Source organism: Aythya ferina (genome assembly GCF_964211825.1).
Source record: "Aythya ferina genome assembly, chromosome: 5".
In the NCBI taxonomy this organism is placed as follows: Eukaryota; Metazoa; Chordata; class Aves; order Anseriformes; family Anatidae; genus Aythya; species Aythya ferina.
The window spans coordinates 31,293,934-31,317,117 of NC_140301.1; the positions used below are offsets into that span (position 1 = coordinate 31,293,934).

General features: G+C 39.2%; 1 protein-coding gene across 4 annotated transcripts; it reads right to left on the bottom strand.

Annotated features, from left to right (window-relative positions):
• Positions 1-615: 615 nt before the first annotated feature.
• On the bottom strand, positions 616-23,140 carry GANC (glucosidase alpha, neutral C). 4 transcript variants are annotated; one of them, XM_084520918.1, is made up of 24 exons: positions 23,013-23,140; positions 22,029-22,091; positions 20,646-20,754; positions 18,909-19,036; positions 18,603-18,785; positions 17,449-17,494; positions 16,347-16,413; positions 15,014-15,110; positions 14,286-14,466; positions 13,659-13,812; positions 13,097-13,332; positions 12,032-12,158; positions 10,931-11,010; positions 9,878-10,021; positions 9,366-9,462; positions 8,879-8,980; positions 8,163-8,406; positions 7,124-7,188; positions 6,776-6,852; positions 5,699-5,773; positions 5,434-5,547; positions 4,874-4,986; positions 3,808-3,911; positions 616-2,966 (listed from the first exon to the last, which is right to left on the bottom strand). In XM_084520918.1, the coding sequence occupies exons 1-24, from the start codon at positions 23,039-23,041 to the stop codon at positions 2,857-2,859; spliced, it is 2,745 nt and encodes a 914-aa protein (XP_084377044.1). In that variant the 5' UTR covers positions 23,042-23,140; the 3' UTR covers positions 616-2,856. The 4 variants fall into 4 exon arrangements, with proteins under 4 accessions (XP_084377044.1, XP_084377045.1, XP_084377046.1 ...); XM_084520919.1 differs by lacking the exon at positions 3,808-3,911; XM_084520920.1 differs by lacking the exons at positions 20,646-20,754; positions 22,029-22,091; positions 23,013-23,140 and adding an exon at positions 19,738-19,886.
• Between the last annotated feature and the right edge of the window lie 44 nt (positions 23,141-23,184).

Below are 23,184 nucleotides of genomic sequence, written 5' to 3' on the forward strand. Positions count from 1 at the left end.
TCTGTTCAAAAAACAGTGTTTTTTGTTGTTGTTGTTTGTTTTTTTTTTTTTTTGGTGATGAACAGGAGTTGCCAGTGAAAGAAAACTGGTGTCTTTAAAGAAACACCATTTGCCATAGAAAAGAATAGATACACTGTCTGCTACAAACAGCAAAAAATCCCTTTGTATCAATCCCCCTGTATGTAATCCCTTAGGTATCAAAACACCCTTTGCAATAGTATTTCTTGTGACTAGAAGTACCCCAACCCACAACACCTGCTCAGATAAAGCAAAATTCATCTACATGGATGATAATCTTTCTATTTTATTTTTATGAAGCTCTATCTGCTGTTGTTTTCAGTATCTGAATTCGATTACTTTCTGTAGAGATATATTACAAACTTATTTCTTCATTTATGGCAAAATGTGTGGAAAAGCATGTGAGTTGCTACAAACATGAATGTAAACATTTTTTTGATTTTTTTCCCCTGAATTTATTATGTAAAGACAACTTCAAAAATGGTTTGAGCAAATAATTCCTATTGAAATCCACAGAAGTTAGGCACTTCATAACACTGAAAATTTGACCTATGAGTACTTTCTGTGGTGCAGATATACTGAGAGTCATAGCATAAATGTTCGTCATTCACTTTAATCAGATACACTTCAAATAATACTTAAATGATTCTCAACAGTAGAAATTCAGAAGGAATAAGCATACAACTCACTTCATTGTTACTTCATTTTACTTTCAAATTTCAGAAAAATCAGTTAAAACATTTCACTAAAATGCTCCAGACAATAATTACACCCTGCCAGAAGCATCACTATGCTTAAATAAAAGAAGCAATTATCAAGTAAAGCTTAGAAACTGATAGAAAAATAGGGTCTGTCTCAAAAATAGGTTTTGTCTCTCTTCTTACAGATGTATAAGATCTATATGCTACTGTCCCACCTGGATTTACTTATTTGCATTAAGCATTATTTAGTCTGCTAGTTTAGGCTGCTAGTTTCCAGCTCCTGGACTGGGGGTTCGTGGTGTCTGCTAGGAGCTGAAAAACAGCTCTACAGAATGGGGGGGGGGGGTAGGAACTTAAGGGTCTAGTGGGAAACAAACTGCACTTGGTACTCAGGAGTGTAGTAGTCACACGTAGTCTGCTCTGATGTTCCCAGAAATCTGCCCTGCAGGGGACAAACAGCAGCAGGTGGGAAATGACTGGGCAAGCGCAGAGAGGACTTAGGATGAGGAGTAAGAAACAACCTACAAATGGACTATGTCCCTTTTAGTGGGCAAAAAATAGGGACCGTCCTTCTCTTTTTCCTATGATTTAATTCACTAATGTTTTTAGAAAATATTTCCTTATCATATTAAAAGATACCAAGTCATTTCTGTCTTTTTTTATATCCACAAAACCCAACTGATGGCACGTTTAGGTTTGACTCAAAGCAGAACTGGTTTTAAAATAATATACTTTAAAAGCATAGCAAATGGAAAGGGCAAACAACTTGAACTGTAGAGCAGTGGGTAGCCTGTGAAGAGAGAGACCTCATATGGAAATGGCTGTGGAAATAAGCAGGATGTAGGACTCTCATGATGTCTTCTAGTTTTGAAAGGAAAGAAAACAGCAGGACACAGCAGTTCTGTATGCAGAGATGGTTGGAAAAAGAGGCAGGGGAGCATTAGGGTCAATTTTAAAAGAATAGGGGAGTAAGTATGAAATCAGACAGCCAAATGCAGAACTTATCCCATTAATTTAAAACATTTTCTGCTATAAAGAAAATTTTAAGCACTTCAAATTTCCCTTGTGTGAATAAGCTTTTTCATTGTCACCTACAAAGCTCAAATCTCAGCCAGATACTAAAAGCTGACCAAGAAATTACTAAACTATGTGTAACAGAAGCCAGATCATAACAAGCGCTTGAAGATGTGGAGGAACAGAGCTCCACATAAGGACCCTTGCTTCACCAGGCTAACTTTAACCAATGACATTCAATTATTCAAAACAGGTCAATTCTTTCCTAACAGAATACCTTCTACTTTTCTTTGTACGTTTTTTTTTGTTTAAGTAGCTCTGGCAGAAAGAGAGGAGCAATACTGTGGAAGATGTTTCCATGTGAGTCTAGCTGCTACCCTAACCTGCTACCACTGCTATAGACCTGTGCCTTTTCCGAAAAAGTTTCACCAGCTATTAGAAAGACTTCTACACTCCCACATCACTGTCTTTTACTATCATAAAACTGGCTGGCACTACTTATTCAAACTTTACTTTCAATGACTGAACTGTTCAGCTAGCCTGTTGTTCATTTTCCAGTATAGAATGCCTAATTTTGCACTGTTATAAAGACTTAAAGAGGAAATATCTGTAATGACACTGGGTGTCTCCTTCCGGGTTTGTTTTCATGAGGCATCTTGCAGACAGAACTCTGATGATAACCTCTGTATCAGGTGTAGCTAATGATGTTCTTTGTCAAACTGGCACAGTTTATCTCTTCTCAAGTACTCTAATGTGTGAAAGGTGGGATTGCCAAATACATTAAACCCCATGCCAATAAGCCACGATCTCATACCATCAATTCATGTTTTTTTTTGGTGCAAGTGAAAGCAGAACTTAATCTTAAAGCCTAACTGAAGCTAGTCTGGAACAGATAGTATTTAGCTCTTTCCCCACAGATACAATCATAGTGCTATTACCTTTTCTGAACAGAAAAGCTATCCAAGTTCAAATTTGTGTTTTAAAGAAAAAAATATTAGTTTGGGGTTGACAGAGTAGGAAATAGGTTCCTTGATTTGACTGGATTCAAGTGAACGCTCCAAGTCCTCCAAACTGATTTCCCTTCAACCTTTCAATGAATTCTCTGAAGAAGTTGCATCGTCTTTCACTTGATACAAATCTTCCAGTCAGCATCAATGCTCAGGGCTAAATTTTCCAGTGTCAGCACAGAGGTCTTCGTATTGTATGTGAAAACCACTTCTTTTTCTTTCCCATCTGAACAGGACAAGAGAGTTTATTGTATGATTTAGGTAAACACTTTTGAAACACAACTACGCATGACTCCTTCCAGTTTTCAATTCAGACTCCCTGCCACTGGTGGAAAGGACTGAATACAAAACAAACAGTAGTTAAATCAGTGACTTATGGTACATCAGTTTTCCTACAACTATTCAAAGATTTTTCTGCAAAAGTTAAACCTTGTTTGAGCATAGTTGTTACTTTAAGCACCCTAAATGTCCTAAGTTTGACAGATAGAGGTAGGAAACCCATATCCATGATTTGCACGGTGTTTGGAAAGCAGCCAAAAGCGAAAAGCCCTTTTTGTAAATGCTGCTGTCTATACATGTAGGATCCCTCACAACTTCTAGAGATCCCCATAAAGTCAAGATGTCCAGGAGCTTTTGAATAAACAAAGTGAAGAGAAAAGTAATTTGTTCTTTGTCTTCAAATTTCCTGGTTTTGACTATTATGCAGGTTTATAGATCTTATCTGTACCTGGACCAACTGACCGGTTTTTCAATAAAAATGCTATTTTTGGTCGTATTCTGTGTAGTACAACTATCAGAACTTGGTAATTCTGAAGCACATCTACTGATACATTCACTGCCTTACAAAACAAGTGTTCTTCAGGTCTGCATGTAATATTAGTGGTGATTAGCTACTGGATAATTGAATTATATTCTGTCCTTGCTACCCAAGCAGCAGTACATAAACAAAGATGTTCCCTGTGCTATAGCAGTTTATTTGTAGAGCTGTCAGTTTGTCACCTCTAATGAATGGCAACAGTATAACAGTACTTCGAATAATTGTAGTAAAATGAAAGTCAATGCATTACCCTTGGAACAGACTGATACAAAAGTGGGTTGTTGTCCAAGTCCCAGAAATATCACCCGTTCAACTACACATGTGGTGTGGTATTGTCCACTTTCGCCCATGCAGCTGAAAAAAATAAAATTATTTCATATAGTTTCTGTCTATCAGTAGAAGTTCAGTATCACACTGAAAAAATACTGTGTTAGTCTCATCCTGAAAGTTCCCTAAACAGGTTTCCATTCCTCTATTTACATTTCTCCTGAAAAAAGTAAAATTTTTCTCCCATTATCAGCTAATTTTTGACTGCATGGCAGATTTCACAAAGTTAAAAGGGGAAAAAAAGTTTGAGAAGTTTTGTGGCAAAAAACGCAGCTTTGACAACAAGAAACATTCTCAATTTCTGTAAAATGGCAGTAGAAACCCCTAAATATAAATGTAATCTTTATTTTAACATTTTGCAAGTAAAATGTTCCAGTCTTAAGCACAACTAAATTTCATTTTGCAACTAATATAATTTCATGTATTTGTATTTATTATAAAGCTCTAAAAAAGCCCTCATATCCAAATTAAACTAAAATTTTCCTTTTTGGGGAAAACAATGTTATATCATTCATTTAAATTACTTTATTTTGGCAACTCCTAGATTTTCTAGTAGTTTAGCAATAATCTTTCATTTCTATCCTGAATTTTGAAGATTTTCAGATTTCACTTATGAGATAAGGGAATTTGAAGCATGCTTTTGGCTACGTTATTTAACCTAGTCTACAGTTTTGCTCTCTGTTATATTTTGTAGTCTGAGGACCACCTACTGTACATTTCTGAAGCCTGAGGGAATAATGAAATGCCTTTATTATTTATACACTTCACTGCACTATTTATGCATGAGCAGCAGATTTCAGTAGTAGAAGTGTGACAGTGGCATATTTAGGTTCTGTTTCCTTTCAAGTATTTAGTGATATTTTTGGAACTTCGTTAAGAAATAGATAACACTAATATTTCCTTATTTACAAGGCAGTCATAATGAACTAGAAAAGGCATTTCCAGTGGCAGTATGTTGAGTGGCTTTTGTCTGCATCAGTTGCTGTTACCTGGAAGACAGAATGTTCTTGTGGAAAGTGAATTTCCGGTACAGGAACTGCTTCTTGTGGAGGTACTGAAATGAATGCCCATCATCTAGGTAGAGCTCACCTATTGCACGGGCCTGTGAAACACATCAGATAGAGACCAAATTAACAACAGCTTCTGGGAGTATACAATGATACATTTAAAAAGAAAAAGTCTCACTACATGTTATTAATGTGGGTGTCAGGTGTCACTTTATTCATTAGAAAGGACAGTTGTGGGAAGTTCTGTGTATATGTCCAAGAAATTTGTGGCTTGCCAATTCTCTGTTTCTTCTTCTAAGGGAATTGCAGAGGCCTGAGAAAGGTCAGAAAAAATGTTTTACCTGTGCTACACTCTGATACTTTTACTCTGAGGAAACAGTGGTAGGGAGGTGGGAGCCCCCTGACAATAAAGAACAGTAGAGGAGAGCCACTGGAAATCCAGATGCAGTTACCACTATGCTCATTGAACAGAGAACAAGCACCTAAAAAAGCATAAATGCAGTAAAAGACAACTTTGTAAAGGGAATATCACTTCTAAGTACCTCTGTGTCCAGGGCCACACGGAGTTCGTAAGAAACATCTATCATCCATTCAGTAGATTTTCCAGCTGCAGTCTTAAGAGGTATCACAGTGCCTCCTCGCTGGAATACAGGAATCTGCCAAAAACAAGGCCAGGGTAGAAAGGTTCACACACTCTTAATTGTATAATTTCAACTGGGAGCAGGGAAAACTTAAGTTCTTTTGTATCAAACCTCAGAAATAAACTTTTACTGCAAGCACATAAAGAAAACTATTTAATTAACATACATTGTCCAGTGTTACTGGGATCTTCAGAGTGCCTGGATCTTCCATTCGTATAAATGTTCTGAAATCATACCAAATCTAAGAAAAATGAAAAAAGAATGAGCACAACATATATGGCAGGATCTAGAAATGCTGAGGTCCAGAATGAGCATATTTATCTTGAAGCAAACAATAACAATGAAGTTGTTAATAAATCACAAGAAATAGCTACACCTGAAACTTCCCACGCACTGCTCTTGCAAGCAGGTTTAACTACTTTAGGTATGGCAGGCACTGAATTCCCACAGAGATATTGATAAAAATATTTTTCTTAGCATGTTTGGAGAGCCTCATCTGTTTTTCTCCTTAAATTCAAGAAAGAATTGTTAGTATCTTCTGGTGCACTGGTGGAGTCACAAAGCTTTGCATGGTCTTTAGCATTCTCCTTTACTTCTGTCTTTCCTCTCATTTGCCTCTAGAGCTGAAACTCAAGCTTTCCCTTTGGAACTATTTTCCTGAAATTCCTTCTCTTCCTTCACCTCTCAGCTGCTGCAGACAAATGGTCTGTGTAGAAGTGGATCACAGTGCCATCCTGTGGATTAATAACTCAGTTTCAGAGAGGAACTGATCTCTGTACATGTCAGTGTCTGCTATGCACATCCCAGGCTACTGAAGCTTGTATCTCCTTGTTATAATTTTTCCCTTCTTCAGCTTCCCCCTGGTTTCCTTACGACCTTCCTTCAAACAGCCCTTTTCTTCCATGTGAAAAGACAAGATCAACCCTATGTGACACATGAGAAAAGAAAAGGAATTGATAATTAATTGATAATTTAGTGATTTTTTTTTTTGGTGTTTCATGAGAAGCAGTGAGCCTCGAGGGGAGATACAAATTATAGGAGACCTGAGATCTGTGCATAGAAGAGCTTGGAAGAGCACAGGTGTAAATTTACTGTGAGGTATCAAGATATGAGGAAGGCTCAGAGTGACACAGAATGGCTAACACACAGCACAGTGGCAGCATGCAGCAATTATGAGGTGGGGAGCTGGGAGGTTGCCATATAAAACACTTGTGTGGGCTGAGCAGCTTTGTATGATCCTCACCTCCTCTGACCCTGGAAGCAGAACACTCACTGCCTTGGCCTCTTTGTCCGTGACTGGATGCACCAACAGAGCATTTCCTGGAGTAAAAGATAAACATGGCAATGAATGACTGCTGCGGTTCTCAAAGCTGCATCTCATCACAGCAGCAGCACCATGCTCTGGTGTTGCCTGGGGGTTGTCAACCTCCCAAAGCCATTTTAAGGGCTTGCTTGAGCCTGGCATGTGCTTATGTTCACTTTGTACTGGGAAAAAAGGCACGTGTGAGGAGCTCATGGTTGCTCAGTCTCTTTCTGTTATGGTACCGTAATGCAGCTGGACGGTATTGCTCACCCACCCACACCTGCTTACCTAGCATATACTCATTTTCCACACCAAAAGTTTCTAATTTCCCTGGAAACTCTACCCAGAGAGGCCTGCAGAAAGACAGACGGTGGAATTCAGTTAGTTTCTCTTCTCCCACCACCTTGTTCAAGACTTTCTGGCATTTTTAGGTTCCATTTTTCTCCCTCACCTTACAGCTATCAAGAACTGAAGATAAAGTAACGTCCTCTTCTGTGCCTTAAAGTACCACTTCTAAGTCACTGATGAGATTTACCAGTACAACACAGGCTATGGCACTCCTATATGTCCACTGTTTAGCGCCCTAAACCCTCGTTTTCTTCCTTCCTGCCTTCTTCCCTATGAACTTGCACTACAGATGCCTTCCCTCTAGCAAAGGAGAGATGGATGAGCCTTTCTATCAAAGTTGACCAACAATGCTGAAACCTGATGAGCTAGTCCCTGACTACTCCTTCCTGTTCTCAGAAGCTCACTACTGCTTTTGCAGTATGTCTCCTGTCACAGACTGGGTAACCTCCACCAGAAGTTCAACTTCTTCTGTTCTCAAAAAAGGGAAGTGCAATAGGTGCACAATAGGTGTCATGTATTTAGAGTTTGAGATAGTATAAGAAAAACAGCTCATTCAAATTACAGTCTGCAGCAATTCCCCGGGTTTCCTTATAAAGAAAGCCTGGCTCACCCACTTACTTACAGACCTTCACTTGTTCACTGTAGCCTTGTTGGTCATGTGGGTGCTAATGAGACACATTTTCCACTGTGTCTGTGAGAAAAATACCATGCTTCCTCTTTAGTTCTGTACCTATTGCAGTAAATTTAACATATTCAAGGCTTTATTTAACATTGTGGGCAGTACACATCAATGCCAGCTTCATTTGAAGGCTTGCAGAAGGGAATAAAACAGAATGTAGACATTTTTGTGCTTTTTCTTTCTTTTTTACTATTTAAATAAGTAATCACAAATGTAAGAGAGAGTAATTCAGTAATTTAAGTCCCTCATCTAAGTAACTTCCTGAGGATAATCACTAAACCTCCTGACTTAAGTGCTTACCTCATAACTGGTTCAGCCACTGTGTGTGCCCGATAGAACAGTGTGTATAAGTACGGCAGGAGGACGTAGCGCTCTCTAATGGCTTCCCTGATGATCTGGGTATTCTTCTCCCCAAAGAGCCACGGTTCTCGCCGTTTGCTCTCCATGTTAGAGTGACCTCTGAAGAAGGGCTGGTAGGCTCCAGCCTGATACCATCGAACAAGCAATTCTGGTTCTGGGTCTCCAATGAACCCTCCCACATCAGCTAGATATTGCGCAGACAAATAAAAATACACATTTTTGGAAATTATTCTGAAAAACTCAAAGATCTCCTCTAACAAACATTCCAAGGATATAAATTCATGAATTTCACAGTGTACTTGCAGTTCTGCTGTTGAGTTACTGCTTGTCCAATCAAGAGCGGAAAATGGAGGTAGTAAGTTATCCTTTAATAAAAATATCGAGACCTTTTGGAGGCTGAGTGCCTTCCCCTGTGGCAGAGGACTGCCACAGTGATGCTACAGACCATCACCTGGAGATTGTCGTTCCAGGACACAAACACTACAGAAGACTAAGAGGAGAAATGATGGTGAGAGACAGGTTTTTAGCATCTGAAATCGTTTGTGAATCATCTGTGAATCCAACTGGAAATGCTGTTGAGCTTTTCACTATCTGTGTTGAAGTCTGGTGGCACTAGCAGATTTTGTGTAGTGAGCAACTCCAACTAAACAGCTTACCTCCACAGAATGAAATCCCTGCCAGGCTGATGGTCAAAAGCATTGGAATGGAGATTTTCAAGTAACCCCACTCTGCTGTGTTGTCTCCAGTCCACACTGCCCCTGAAATTTACTCAGTCTCAGGCTTACACAGGAAATTCAGATGTATGATTCAACTTATGCTTGCAGTTAAGGAAAGAAAACAGGGATGGTCATGAAAACTGGTGAACTGCTGTTCATTGCAACTTCTTTTTTTTCCTTTATATGCATGCTCCTGAAATATCCAAAAACCATAGTGCTTTGTCTCAGGATAAAGATTGTTATTCTGACTTTAACTTGTATATGCTTTGCCAGCCCTTCCTCGTATTTTTTTAATCACTTGCACTTGTAGGATGTCACTATTCCAGTATTTCTAAGATATAGAAATATATATCTGTCCTCTCTAGACTTAACTACTATATACCAAGCTCAAGAAAACAAACCAGAAGGAAAGCTAGTCCTTGCTTACCATACTTCTGTGACCCAGCAAAGAACGATCGTGTGAGAACAAATGGTCTTTCCTTTCCTGAAGAACGTTTGATGAGTCCTTCTGCAGTTGCCATTTGCTGAAAATCATGAATATAAAAGTAAGGAGGATGAGCTTTCCAATTAAAATATTTGCAATGCTGCCTTCTTAGCCCTTCCTAGTCAGGAAAATTAAGAAATGAGTGCCCACAAATAACAGCTATTGTTAAACCAACTCTTTCCTACTACAATATACTTGAACAACAACAAAATATTGATTTTGTGTAGTCACAGCCAATGTCATTACATTGTTACATTAGAGATGTATGGATATTGTCATACTATTGTGACAGAGACATTTATCTCAAATACGGCAATACCTATTGCAGCAGAATTTCATTCTGTAACCTGATGGAGGTTAGAGCATACCTATTACTGTTTAAATACAATCCTTATCACATTAGGCATACCCTGTAAGGGCAGATAATTGCTGGTCTGTGTCTCCAGATACTCTACCTGGTAGAATCCATAGAGGTTGTGCAATTCCCGGTGCTCCCAGTTGTTGTAGTGCACAGCATCTTTCTGCATTGTTAGCTCTGCTCCTTTGAAAACTGATGGCTCATTCATGTCATTCCACACAAAGAGGATATTAGTGGACCCCTATGGTACAAGGTTGCAGTTAGGACATAAGACAGGCATTGCTGAGACTTAAATCTCTATAGTGGGTGTCAGACCAGTCTGGGGTTTGAGTAGGAACAGCAGCAGCAAAGCAAGGTATGGTTATTATGCTCCTGTGGTCACTTGGAAGCTGCCAGTCATTCCCCCCTTTTCTCTTGGTGGCTTTTACATTCAGGGTGGCAGTCTAAAAGCCCAGTTGATTTTTGTAGTTCTCATAAAACTCAATGGAGTTGCGAAGTCATCTGCTGTTCCCACCTTCTGGTAAGGGAGAAGAGGCAGAGAAGGCCAAAAGAGACGTAATAAATAGCCATGAAGGAAAAAAAAATAAATCAGAGGCCAGAAAAGAAAAACTGTACAGGAAAAGCACCAGGGGAAATGCCAAGCAAGGTCTGTGAAGGGAGTGATTAGCTTTGCAGTAATGTTGAAGCAACCTTCAGTGGAGGGTGGGAGAAACTGGAGGTGTCTGGTAGTGTCCACCCAGGCACCTTCAGCACTGGGCAAAAGTGCTGAAAGGAATGTGAAGGAGATATGACCATGAGCTATGAGAGCACTCCCATCTCACTGCTTGTGTGTTGTCATGGTAGTAAAAACAGGTAATGCAGCAGTGGTGTTAGATGATGGGCTGCTAAAATGCCTGCACTCTGTCCATCCTACTGCTACAATTAAGTAAGCAGTTTCAGTGGCAGAGTACAGGTTCTAGCTTTCTCAGTGTAGACGAGTCCATGGAGAGAATCCTTCTATGGTATTTCAGTTTCTCACGATATTTTCATGTATGTTATGATAATACAACTACAAAAGCCACCAGCTTGCTTAGCCATTTTTTTTATCTTCTCTCTTTTACCCGTTTTTGGGCTTTCTGGAGCATGTAGATCAGAACAAATCAATACACACCTTGTATGTTTTGAAGGCAAATTGATCTGCATACCATTTTCGCACTTCAGGATTGGTGAAATCTAGGTAACAAGACAAACCTGTGGATGTGGGAGATCCTAGTTACTTAGCTGCTTTTAAGAGTATGTGTTGTCTTTGCACCTAAATACAGCAGCCTACAGCTAGAATGCTTTCCACAATAGGTAGCAATAACGTGGTTGATATTGTTTCTGAGACAAAAGCCCCAAAACAAATTCCAGGCCAACATGGAACTCAGTACACCTCTTGCCACTATCTGCAGATCAACACATGCAGACTCTGGAGGTCTGAAGCTCAGCACCATTTCAGGATGAATGCCAGCTGTTTGAAAAATGTTTGGATGTTAACAGGAAGCCAGGGAGAAACAGCACCCTTGGTGTTCTGAACTTGAAACAGGAAAGCGACATTGTGAAGCTGAATAACAACGTCCTGAGATGTATGAGTGAAAGACCAATTATTGCAGTTATACGTTTATACATATGCACAGGGAGAATAAAATGGTAATAGCTAAAATGGTAATAGTTAAAAACTGCCATGCTACTAGAAGTTGTAATATACCCTCGATTTTTTCTGTATTCATTGATGTTCCACAATGTTTGTGGGCTGTCTGGAAAGAACAAGGACAACCTCCTTTGCCCTCTACCAACTCACTCTGAGATAACCTCATGAAAAACAGTATGTCAAATCACTGTATTGTGATTGAATCAGTCTTCGGTTTCATGGTTCACTTAATTTTCACCCAGCCTACAACAGCTGTGTTCAGTACACCAGACCAGACTAATTTTAACCAGAACAAGTTTGAGAAGAGGGGATGGTTGTTCTGATCAAAACTTTTCTAGCTCTAGGCACTGGGACTATTTGTAGAGCCAACAGACACAACAAAGTGTTATGGCTGAGGCAGTTAAAACATGAATGTACAAAAGACAATCTAATCAAAAGTATTTGAAATTATGAATTAAAAAAAAAAAAAAGTGTTGTGAGAAATTAATTCTACCTTAATGACTCCCAATTTTGCAAAATTTTTAAAATTAACAGCTTGAAATGCAGATCGAACAACTTTTTTTTTTTTTTTTTTTTTTTTACCTGGCCAACAGATACCCTCAAAATCTTGTCCATTTCTGTCTTTCACAAAGTATCCCTTGTCTTTTCCTTGTGAATACAGGGCATACATGGGATCCGCTTTAATGTGGGGGTCTACAATGACGACAAGCTGCCAGGATAAGAAAATAAAGTGCATCATTAGCATCAACTCCAGTTAGTGAAACAGGGAAATTTAACTTTTGATACAAAGCAGATAAAGAGTTCGTTTCAGGTAAAGAAGGTAGCTATGTCACTCATTTTAGAAAGCATTTAGCTATGTTTGTATATCCTGCACTACACATATGTGTAACAGCTAATTTACAAGGAGGGCATGAATTCATACTTAGTCCCCTGAAACGTTTCAATTGAAATCTAATACCCCACTCCCTGAAAACACAGTGTTTAATTCATGGCTATATTCTGTGAATGGGAAAATATACTTATTTGCCTTAAGACATTTAAATATATCTTAGTTTGTATGACATACAACAACAACAGAAATTCCTATTGTTTTTAACATCCAAGTATCATATTTTGTAGGTACCTTCTTCTGCCATTAACTGCCTTGCCCTAAAGCTGAGAAGGTACTAATAGCTCCAACTAAGAGACTATAAAACTTGAACACTATTTCAACAGTTCCCTTTTTGGCAAACATAAAGCATTAAGCAATTCACAACTTTCAGATATTAAACATATACATTAGAAAGAAAAACTGAAGCAAGGACAGCTGAAGGAAGGTTGGCATAGCGGTGAAAGCTCACATTACGTAGAATAATTTTCTCCTTTGTTGATCAGGGACAGCACTGGGCTGCTTCTTAAAGATGGAGCTTCAAAGGGGTCAAACAGCCTGATGCTCAGGGTACTAAACTAACTATGAAACAATATAATGGCATGACGAGGTGGATTTAAAAAAAAGCTTGCACATGAGAAGCATCACCAGACTGCAACACAATCTAATTTACTTCATTAGTTACACAGTTTCTAGTATCTCAAGTACTTTGGTTAAGGCTGATTAGGTAACTTCACACTACAAATTAGTATTTCATTCCTTCCTGATATATTATTTACCTTGCGTTTTTTCTTCCTGAGAAGTTCTTGCATCCTCTTGGGGTTCTGGAATTTCTTCTTGTCCCACGTAAAATACCTCTTCCCATCTGTGTGTTCTATGTCCAGCCATATCACATCGTATGGAATGTCATGTTCATCAAAACCTGCATCTACTGCCTTGACATCTTGCTCATCTTCATAATTCCAGCGGCACTGATGGTAGCCCAGAGAAAAAAGGGGAGGTAGGGCTTGAGTGCCTAGGAAGAGTATATGAATGAAGCTAACAGTGTTAATGCTTTTCACAATTTCTTCTGAAGACTTTACAGAAAAGTTAACCTGGGAGTCGTGATTAACATGTAACTGTTTGGAACCAGGAAATGCTGGGCTATTTTAAGTCTAGAGCATGTTCTTCACACCCAAGTGACTGGGACTGGCAGTTGTTCCCAAGTGATTGGGAACAATTGGCCTACTGCACCCAATGGACAAGGTAAACATTAACCCTCTCTTGAGTACAGAATATTCCTCGGGGAATCTCCAAGGTAAATCTGTCATACCGACTGACTCCAATTATTTAAGTTAGTACCTGTCAGTTGTGCAAATTGTTTGAAGATATCAAACGCAGTCGGTCCCATCAGCAGGAAAACATCAATGATCCCACTTTCTGACATCCAGCGCACATCAGTTAGAGGCACTGCCCTCTGCTTAGCAGTATCTGCAGCAGATCCGGACTGTATGTGCTTTAAAGGAAACCAAAGTAGAGCTGAATTCTTCTCTATCAAACTTTTGTTCATTAAAGGATCAAAGATGGAGACCCATGAAATTCTACCACTAACACATATCTGGCAGGTATTAGAAAAACACAGTTTATTACATATTCTTAGCAAATCCTTTACCTTGCATACTGGTTATGTGAAATAAAGAGCAACAGTTAAAGATCACATAAAATGATGAGGGGCAAGGTAATTAGAACTTTTCTGTGACTAGTTTCTAATCATTCATGAGTAATAAAGAAAAGGACCAATTTTAATCATGTAATCAAGCATTGGAATAAAGCAAGGTTTTTTCACTATTTCAGTTTTAGCATAATTCACATATTTGTGCTCAAGAGTTGATGTGATCTGTCTCCAGTGATGTTGCCATCTTGCTTTTGGCCCTGACTCGTTGTGTTTTCTTTTGATATTAAATTCTGAGGAAATTAGGCAACTCTCACCTCAGCTACTGCCTTTGTATTAATATCCACCAGTGTTTCTGAAGAGTTCAGCCAGAAAATCCCTGAAGTTCTGTTAGGCTTGTGTGCTAAGAGAAGGGGCACTGAACCATAAATACCTATTTTATCATGTATCTTGTGTCCGAAGATGTCCAAATTATAAAGCCGGTAGGCATCACCATCACTAGGACAAAGAAAAAGATGTATTTGTTAGATGTAAGCATCCCAAACCAGGCCAATTTTAGCTCTACTGTCATTCCACTGAACTCACTGAACACTCTGTATTATGGTCTTTTGTTTACCCTCCAGGCTGAAATGTGGACCTTCTATAATACTGCTTCTTTGCTTTGGTCCTACCTATCTCAATCAAGCAACATTTTGGCTATCAGTGAGAATACTGCTCACTTATTCCAAGCCCTAAAATAAAAATTCTGAATTCTTCTGTTCCTCATGAAGTTGCTCTTTTAAGAATTCTGCTTAGATGTGACTAATTGTGCAATTCTGAATAAAGACAGCATAGAAATTTGATAGAGAACAAAAGGGGCCATTCATGAAATTGCAGAATGTAAAGCAGAACAACTCACTCCGCATGGACAGTTTATGATTCAGTTTGCTATATCATTAAAATAAAATATGGGATATAATACACATATTTCAAGCTGCTGTTTGTATTAAATCATTTACACGGTATTACAGCTCTCCTCTGCAATAATGCAATCTGCCAGCTTTACCTTGTGTTTTTGAGAAGTAGTGATTCTGCGTGTTGTGGTATTCCATAGACATGGTCAAATCCATGTAAAGAGAAGTCCACACCTACAGAACTTGGACCTGAGGTAATAACATTAAAAGAGAATAGCACAGAGTTCCATTCTTGGGCTTAGCTGAAACCAAGAAAGCATCACAACCTAATTGTAAAAAAATAAATAAAAAGCAAATTTTAATAATTAGCTTTTTCAAACTTGTTTTCAACTTCTTTCATCATTAGTTATACACTGCAGAGGTAACATTTGCAACAGATTTTATTGTATTTCTTCCAGTTTTGATCTGCTTAAGATAAAATGAAGAAAAAAAAGAAAAAAAGGAAAAAAAAGCACGTAATAGTTCCTTTACTATGTAGTAAAACTGCTTAAAATGATCTCCTGTTTCTATCCCAGCAACTACAAGCCAATCTTTGCAGCACAGTGGTACAGCAGAGTGAACATCAGAGTAAGAATTGCTTGTTTTCTACACTTTTCAGCTACAAGCAGTGGCTTCAGTATCAGAATCTTACCCCAGGGACTTTACTCCCTCAATACAGAGAAGCAGCAAAATCATGATGCTGGCCTAATATGTCAGACGCAGCATGAATAATGAGGGCAAAAGCTTCCTGCTTTTTTTTCCTGTGTGTCTCAATGGTGAAGAGCAGAAACCTCTATCACCACAAGGAAGCTCTTTTAGACTTCCCTCTGCATACTGCAGCTGCTGGGCAGTGCTGGTTGCCACAGAAGGCTGCATGATAGAAGTAACAGACAGAGCTAACAGAATTAGTTAATGCAGAATGCAACTGGACAGGCAGCAAAGGGTCATGAGTTTTTGTAATTCATAATTTAAACTGTATTTGAGCTTCTGACTTCCAGGTATCTATCCCCTTCTTAGTGTCCCTTAAGACTGCTCAGTACTTTCCTTTGTAGTCCCCCACTTCAGAAGTTTCTCTGCAACAATTATTGCTTAGATACCACGATTTCTGATATGTCATCACAAACATGTGAAATCAATGTTAATATATAAAAAGCAAAAAACAACAATAAAAAGAAATAGTGTATTACATAGTAGTCAGCCAATGCAGATAGTGTTACACTCGGAAATGGCAGTTAGCTGATGAAATGCGTCACAGATGAACAGAAATCTAATGATTATTTCCAGTGCTTCTGTCAGATTTGTTACCCACTGACACCTTACAGGCAAGTTAAAAGGTTTGAGTGAGACATCGATAAACATTAAGCAGCTAAACAGAAATACGAATGAATAAAGGTCAATACATGTACAAAGCAGTAAAGGCATTTTCAGAACTAAACTGAGACTTACCATGAGCTTTGAAATCCAAGAAACTGCCAAATTTCTCTTGCCAGTGACCTAGATCCTCCTGTTTCTCCTATATAAACAGAAATAGCTAAGCCTGTAAGTGCAACTACTCACACCATGTACTAAGAAAAATGTCTTTATTCACATGAGATTCATGCATTGTTACTTTTTTTTTTTTTTTTTTTTTTTTTTAATATGGCTAACATAAATAAATCCAAAATGCAGTTCAGATTCTGCTGCAGCAGTGTGAATCCTCCAAAGCAAGAACACTCCCTGGCAGAATCCATAGTTCAGATGCATGTATGCTGAAAGCAGCATAGCTTCTTCAGTTTTTAACAGGATGGTACAGTAAGCCATCTGCTCTACAGGAGGCTAAAATTGTCATGGGCATAACTCAGCCTCCTGAGAAAACTGGCATGTGCCTATATACACTGCCAGGACCTGGTCTTTTTCCAGAGGGAGTCTTACGTCAGTACTAAGCATGGATGTATGTATAGGCATATCTTTGGACTGTTACAAAAGAGGTCTCTTTCTTTTGAAACTCTCTTTGCAAAGAAAAGGGAATTTGAAAATGACCAAATATCAACAGGAAACTCCCTGTTACATATGTAGTCCAAATTAAATGAGAGATCAAGAACAAAAGAGGAAAAAAAAAAAGTAAATAAAATGGCCATGGAAGACATTTTAAGCCAGATCTATGTGCTGATGCCTTCTACAACCGTGGTAAAACACATACTGCTGTCTGAAATACCAGATCCTCTTTAAATTTCACTGAAAAAATCATTAGATTAAGAAAAAATATATTTGATACATCTCATAAAGGAATAGCTGATGTGGGACTTTCAGTCACTATCATCTCTCATGTGAATGAAAGGCCCACAAAGCCCAAAGTGCACTGTAATACATTCCAATAGTGAAGAAAAAGAACTGCATTCTGGTGTCATAATAAAGATGAAGTCATGGCAATCTACTGTATATTATGTGCTGCATGTTAGTTTGGCTGTTTGTAAGAACAGTACCAGAAGAAATCACAAATGTGATTCTATTTAATCAATTCTCTTTTCTACAAAATATTAATGATGGAATTGGAGTAAGCATAGGCTACCTTAGAAGAATCACTTGCTGCCTCCTCGTTTTCTGCTGTAGATTTTCTAGTGAAAACAAATATATAAAAAATAATCAGTTTATTGTTAACATATGGAAGGAATTAAAATAGAAAATCCATATAGCATTATGCATTCACTTACATATTAAAGTGCTTTAGAATCACAGACTCATCTATATTGGAAAAGAGTTTCAAAATTATCAAGTCCAACCATCTACCTGACCCATCATTAAACCACATCCCTTAGTGCAATGTCCATACAACTCAAAAATATCTCCAGGGATGGTGACTCCGCCACTTCCCTGGGCAGCCTTTTCCAATGCTCGACCACCTTCTCTATGAAGAAATTCTTCCAAATACCCAATCTAAGCCTCCCCTGGAAAAACATGAGATTGTTTCCTTGTGTCCTAAGGTGCCAGACTACTCTGAAAACTGATGTAATTGTAGAGAGCTCTGATTGGCAAATCATTTTAATATTTGATGTCCTAAAATAGTGTTCACTCTACACTTGAATTAAATTCATCCTTTCAGATTCCACATTTATTTCTATCTGTGCCAGCATTTTACCCACCCAGAAGATCCCCATGTCTTTGTTCTCTATTAAAGGCTCTCTGTTAATTAATTTTTCTTTCAAATAATTCTTTCTATGAGAAACATGCTTGCTATGCCTGTTTCCTAGCCATGACACAGTCTGCTTTGTAAATTCTCATTCTTCCAGCACTTTGCAGTGGGACTGATCTGCAAGCTCATATATGGCATATTGTAACTTACTTGAAGAGCTTATATGGTGAACAAAACTTACCTGAAGAGTAAGTTTAGTCATAAAATGAGGCAAAACTAAGAATATTATCATATTACCATCGTTCATTCCCCAAAAGACAAGGGGAACAAGACACTTTAGTTTATTAAAGAATTGGTTAATAACTTAGGTTAGCATGAGCATATGTCTGCTGTAAGGGATTCAAAGAGTCTGCAGCTAATTGATTTAGACATTCTTTTTTAAAACTTCACTAGCATACTTACTGGCATGAAGTAATAGAGAAGACAGATTTCAACATGTGGGAGTTTCTATCACAAAAATTGCTATTCCAATATAATTGTTTATTTTCAGCTACAGCTCAATTACCAAATGGTGGGATAGACAGGTACTGTACCTATCACTAGGAGGTGGTTGGAGGTGCTCAAAATATAACAACCCATTGGAATTCATGCTCAGAACAGTCTCACCCTTGGAGTGTAGCTCAACCTGGAAGGGGTTTGCTGCGACTTGAAGTGTGTAGTCCTTATTAACACTTGTCAGCACCAAAATACCTGCCTCCTTCTGGGATACAGAAAGTCTGTCAAATGAAAAGCAGCAACAGTTTTATATGAATCAGCATATGAGGGAAAAGGCAAAACAACCTTGCAAATGAAGCTGTAAGTTACTAAGTAAGGTGCTAAAACATTGTCCCTTCACTCACCTCTGGGTGGTAGGTTCCTTTATAAGAACATCAGGAACTTCATATCTTGCTCTGAGAGGAGCTGCTTCATTAATTTTAATCCTAAAAATATTGCCTTCTATTTCATATATTTCTACTTGTAGAAGAACCTGGGAGCAAAAACAGATAAACCGGTAATGATAAAAAACATCAACTTACTTTTCAACTTAACATCATCAGACACTTTCCGTCTGGAAAAAAAGCACTCATGCCTGCTTTCTGATTTAGTGTTCTTTAGTACTACAAAATAACAGTCACCATCCACCTAATTTACACCAGCTAGCTCTGCTTTGCTGCTTTGAAGAGCAACTGTTTTAAAGTGGATTCTTTATCTTCAAGGTTCTCATGCCTAGAATATTTGCAGCTCTCCCCACAAGTAACAAGGAAAACAGGGATAGTATACAATAACCTTGAAGTTTGGGTAATTTTAGTACTGTGGTGTAAATGTAAGAGCAGGATACTACTGAGATGTGGGCTTTTTGCAAAAGCATCAGTGCTCTGTGTTCACTGGTATTCACAGTGGTACTCAGACTGATGACCCATGTCAGAAAGACACCTGAATAAAAACGGATGATACTGCTCTACTTATAAAGATGTGTAACTAGCTATTTTACACTTCAGGGAACTGTAAACTCACTTTGTTCTTTGTTTCACACAAAATGACTCATTTTTATTCTGTGGAGAATCTCTATGCAAGAAATCAGATTTTTTTTTTTTTTCGCACTTCTGTATTTTTCACTTTCTGAATCTTTTCTCCCATGAGACACAAAAATTGGATGAAAAATTTTGGCCTGCTATCTTTTCCTTTTACCTGGGAGCTAATCAGTACCACTCTCTTCAAAGACATGAAAGAGTGAAAGTGCCATAAGACTAGATGGAATGTAGGCAAGGCAGAAAAATTGATTTGGAGTTCCAGATTCTGCTTCTTAGGATACACTTCACATTATGCCATCTTTGAATAAACTCCCAGTCTACAGAACTGCAGGGTCTTCAGTCTTTCACCTATGTTAAGATCTAGGCAGAAAAAAAAAAAAAAAAAAAAAGACTCCTTTTTCTATGCTGACTTCAAAGGTCAGGATCAACACTGAAGGCAGATAATACATTCATACACATTATCTGCGTAATGCGATGCTTAGAGCATGGAATGGGGAGAGCTGCCATTCCGAACTCCCATAATCTGTGGATGGTTTAGGTTGCCTTTTCCCTGAGTGAGTATGTTAGCTGGTATTCTGTCAAATTAGAGAAATGGAAGATAACCCTCTTCCTGGATCTTTTTTTATATATGAATAATTTGATAGGTGAGAAAGACTTTTTTCCTAAAAGGTTGCCATTCATCAAATATGGTAATACAAAGGTATGCTTGAGAGGTGTTGAAACATGTGTCTTCTTATTCCATTATAGAAAAATTATGTATTATTTTGGAATAGTGGGGAAAACCTGAATTAAAACATTTTTTCACATAAAAAAAGAGTCGATCCAGATTTTTAATAAAGTCAGTACAGATTTTTTTTTTAAGTTCCTTAAAATGTCCTCCTTAAAATGTCCCTTTTTCTTGCTCGGTCTCAAGTTGTCAAATAAATACTGACTAGTAAGGACATCTTTAGGCTGATACTTTGCATCATAATTACCTACCACTGAAGTATCTCAAAACTTTCTGCAAGCATTATCAGACCTGGTGATAATATTCACTGCTCTTTCTTATACTAGGTAAGATCTCACCTTATTCTCCTCATGAATAATTTGGAATTTGACATTCTCGTCACTTAATGTGGCTGAATCCAGCAGTGCTCGATACAAGGATTTTCCAGGACGTAGAAGTTTCTGACGCCTGACAAGACAGAGAATTGTTTTTAGACTCCCTACTTATTGTGGCTTATATCACACACAGGGACATACCATTAAGTTGGAAATATTTACTAATGATTTGTCTTGAATTTTTTCAAACAATTATTATTAGTGCTTCAAGTAAAGGGGAAAAAGAGGGAATATAGTTCTAAGCAAACGTGTATATGAATGAGATGGAAAATAGGGGGGCCTGGTCAACCAACACCATCCCAAAAATCTTTTTTTAAATAACAGGATAAATTCAAGTGACCAACTAAAATCGAAGTTGCCCAGTTACATTTCACTTCTTTCCAGAACCCCATAAATTTCATCGGAATAATCCATTTTTTATTTTCTGTTATACACACTAATGTTTGGTTTCCAACCCTCCAGTGAACAGCTTCTACATTCTGTAGTGAATAAGCAATACATATTTGTAATTTGTAAGCTCCTGGATATACACTGAGGAAATTGATTTTCAAGGGATACTCGTGAATCTACTGACCTAAGAAGGCTCTCTGCTTTGCAAGACCCAGTGTTTGAGCTGCTAAAATGAAAGCAGGAACTGAACAAGGAGAGTGGCCAAAGTCTGAATGGGCTGCTACAGAGTTTTAACTGCAGTTTTTGGTCCTGATGATGTTTTTAGGACAGAGACCCTGAAATAAAGGGTCGACTATTTGGAGAATTCTCCTTGCTGAGCCCAGGTTTTATAAACTGTTTGACGATGGGTGTCCTTGAAGGGATGCTTCTTTATCAATAAACTGACTTGGTTTCCTTGCAAACAGACATTATGCAGATGTGAGCAATCACGCAAAGGATTTAGTTTAAAAGTAGAGCAGAAACATGATCTGAGGCTTGCCACTGTGCAGTAGCTTCCTGTTGAGAAATTAGATGTCTTAAGTTAAAACGGTGACAGGTGAGAGAGGGCTGATGTGAAAAGATGTCTTGCTCCCATTGGCAAAATATTATCTGGAACTTCGGAACATAATTTCCTGAAGAACAGAATTGGGTACTTGAAACTATAACCCTGTATGTCAGAGGCTAATTGGTGTAACACTGGGCGATCATTTGTTTTACCTGGGCAACATTAGACAGGATACAATGGAGGTGAGATTCTACCTTTTAAAATATTCTGACCGGTTAGTGGAATGCTCACTTTGAAAGGAACATCCTGAAAGTAGCACAGTCGTTGTGATTAAAAATCAATGTGAAACTACTTCCTGTAACTTTTAAGAGTTTGCAAAACCAAATACCCTACACTACAATTCTTCTCTTTACCTGTAAAAAGCAATCTGGTTGCATTCCTTAAAGTTGCTTTTGTCCACAGCTTCATCTTGAACACTAGAAAGAGCAGAAAACATTTACATGTGTTCAGAAACCACCTGTTGACAGATCAGATGATGGGCGTCTCCCTCTAGAGTGGTGAGGATTAAGGAGAGTGGAGACAACCATGACATAAAACTTGTTGGACTCTGAACTACTGTGTTTGGATATAGGAAGAATTTGTATGCATTTAGGTCAAAGCTAAGCCACTTCCTTTTAAAGTGATAATTTTGACAGCCAGTTGGATCTGTGACTAACAGAGATGAATTTCTGCATAAGTGAATTCTTGGGGCTTTGCATATTGAAGCAAGTTCTCTCTCTGCAGTCCTTAAACTTTATGTTCCAGCAATAAAAACTGACAGGACTGGCAGAAAAGGAGGAATCCTGTGTCCCTCTTCTGCCTGCAGTGGGACTAATGAAGAGGAGGCTTCTGTTGGCTCAACCAACAGCTCTGTGTTATCTCGGGACTTGAGAGAACTTCTAGATGTATTAGAAAACAGTAAATTTTTGGCCTGCCTGAAAACATTGGACTGCCAATAGCGCCTGTCATCAGCACGTTTCCCCTACCATACCGAGTTCAGCCACGCATGGAAGAGCATTAGGTTTTATTTAGTCCTGGCAAACGAAGAGCTGACGCTCACAGGACGCTAATTACACACACAAACACCACACACAGACGCAGAGGGCAGCCGTGGGTGACAGCGGCAGCTCACCGCGCACTCACAGCCCGGGGGGACCTCCCCGCAGCCCCCCCCCACCCCGTTCGGGCCCCCTCCCGTCAGCTGAAGGCCCCGCGCAGCCGGGGGCGGCTCGGCCACGTCCCCCGCAGCCCCGTCCCCACCGGCGGCCGGCTCCGGGCCCTCCGCTGCCTGCAGCCGGCCCGGCACAACCGGGAGCGAGCAGCGGGCCGGCCGGGGAGCCGTTAGCGGGCAGCGTTACCTGGCTTCCCCCGGCGCCGCCGCCTCCATCGCGGCTGCTGCAGCCGGAGGGGCGGCAGCGGAGGCCGGGCTTCCCCGGGGGTGCCCTGCGAAGCGGAGGGGACCGGAGGCCGGGCAGCGGCTGCTCCGCCCCCCCCCTCCCCTCCCGGCGCCGCTCCCTCTCGCCCACGACG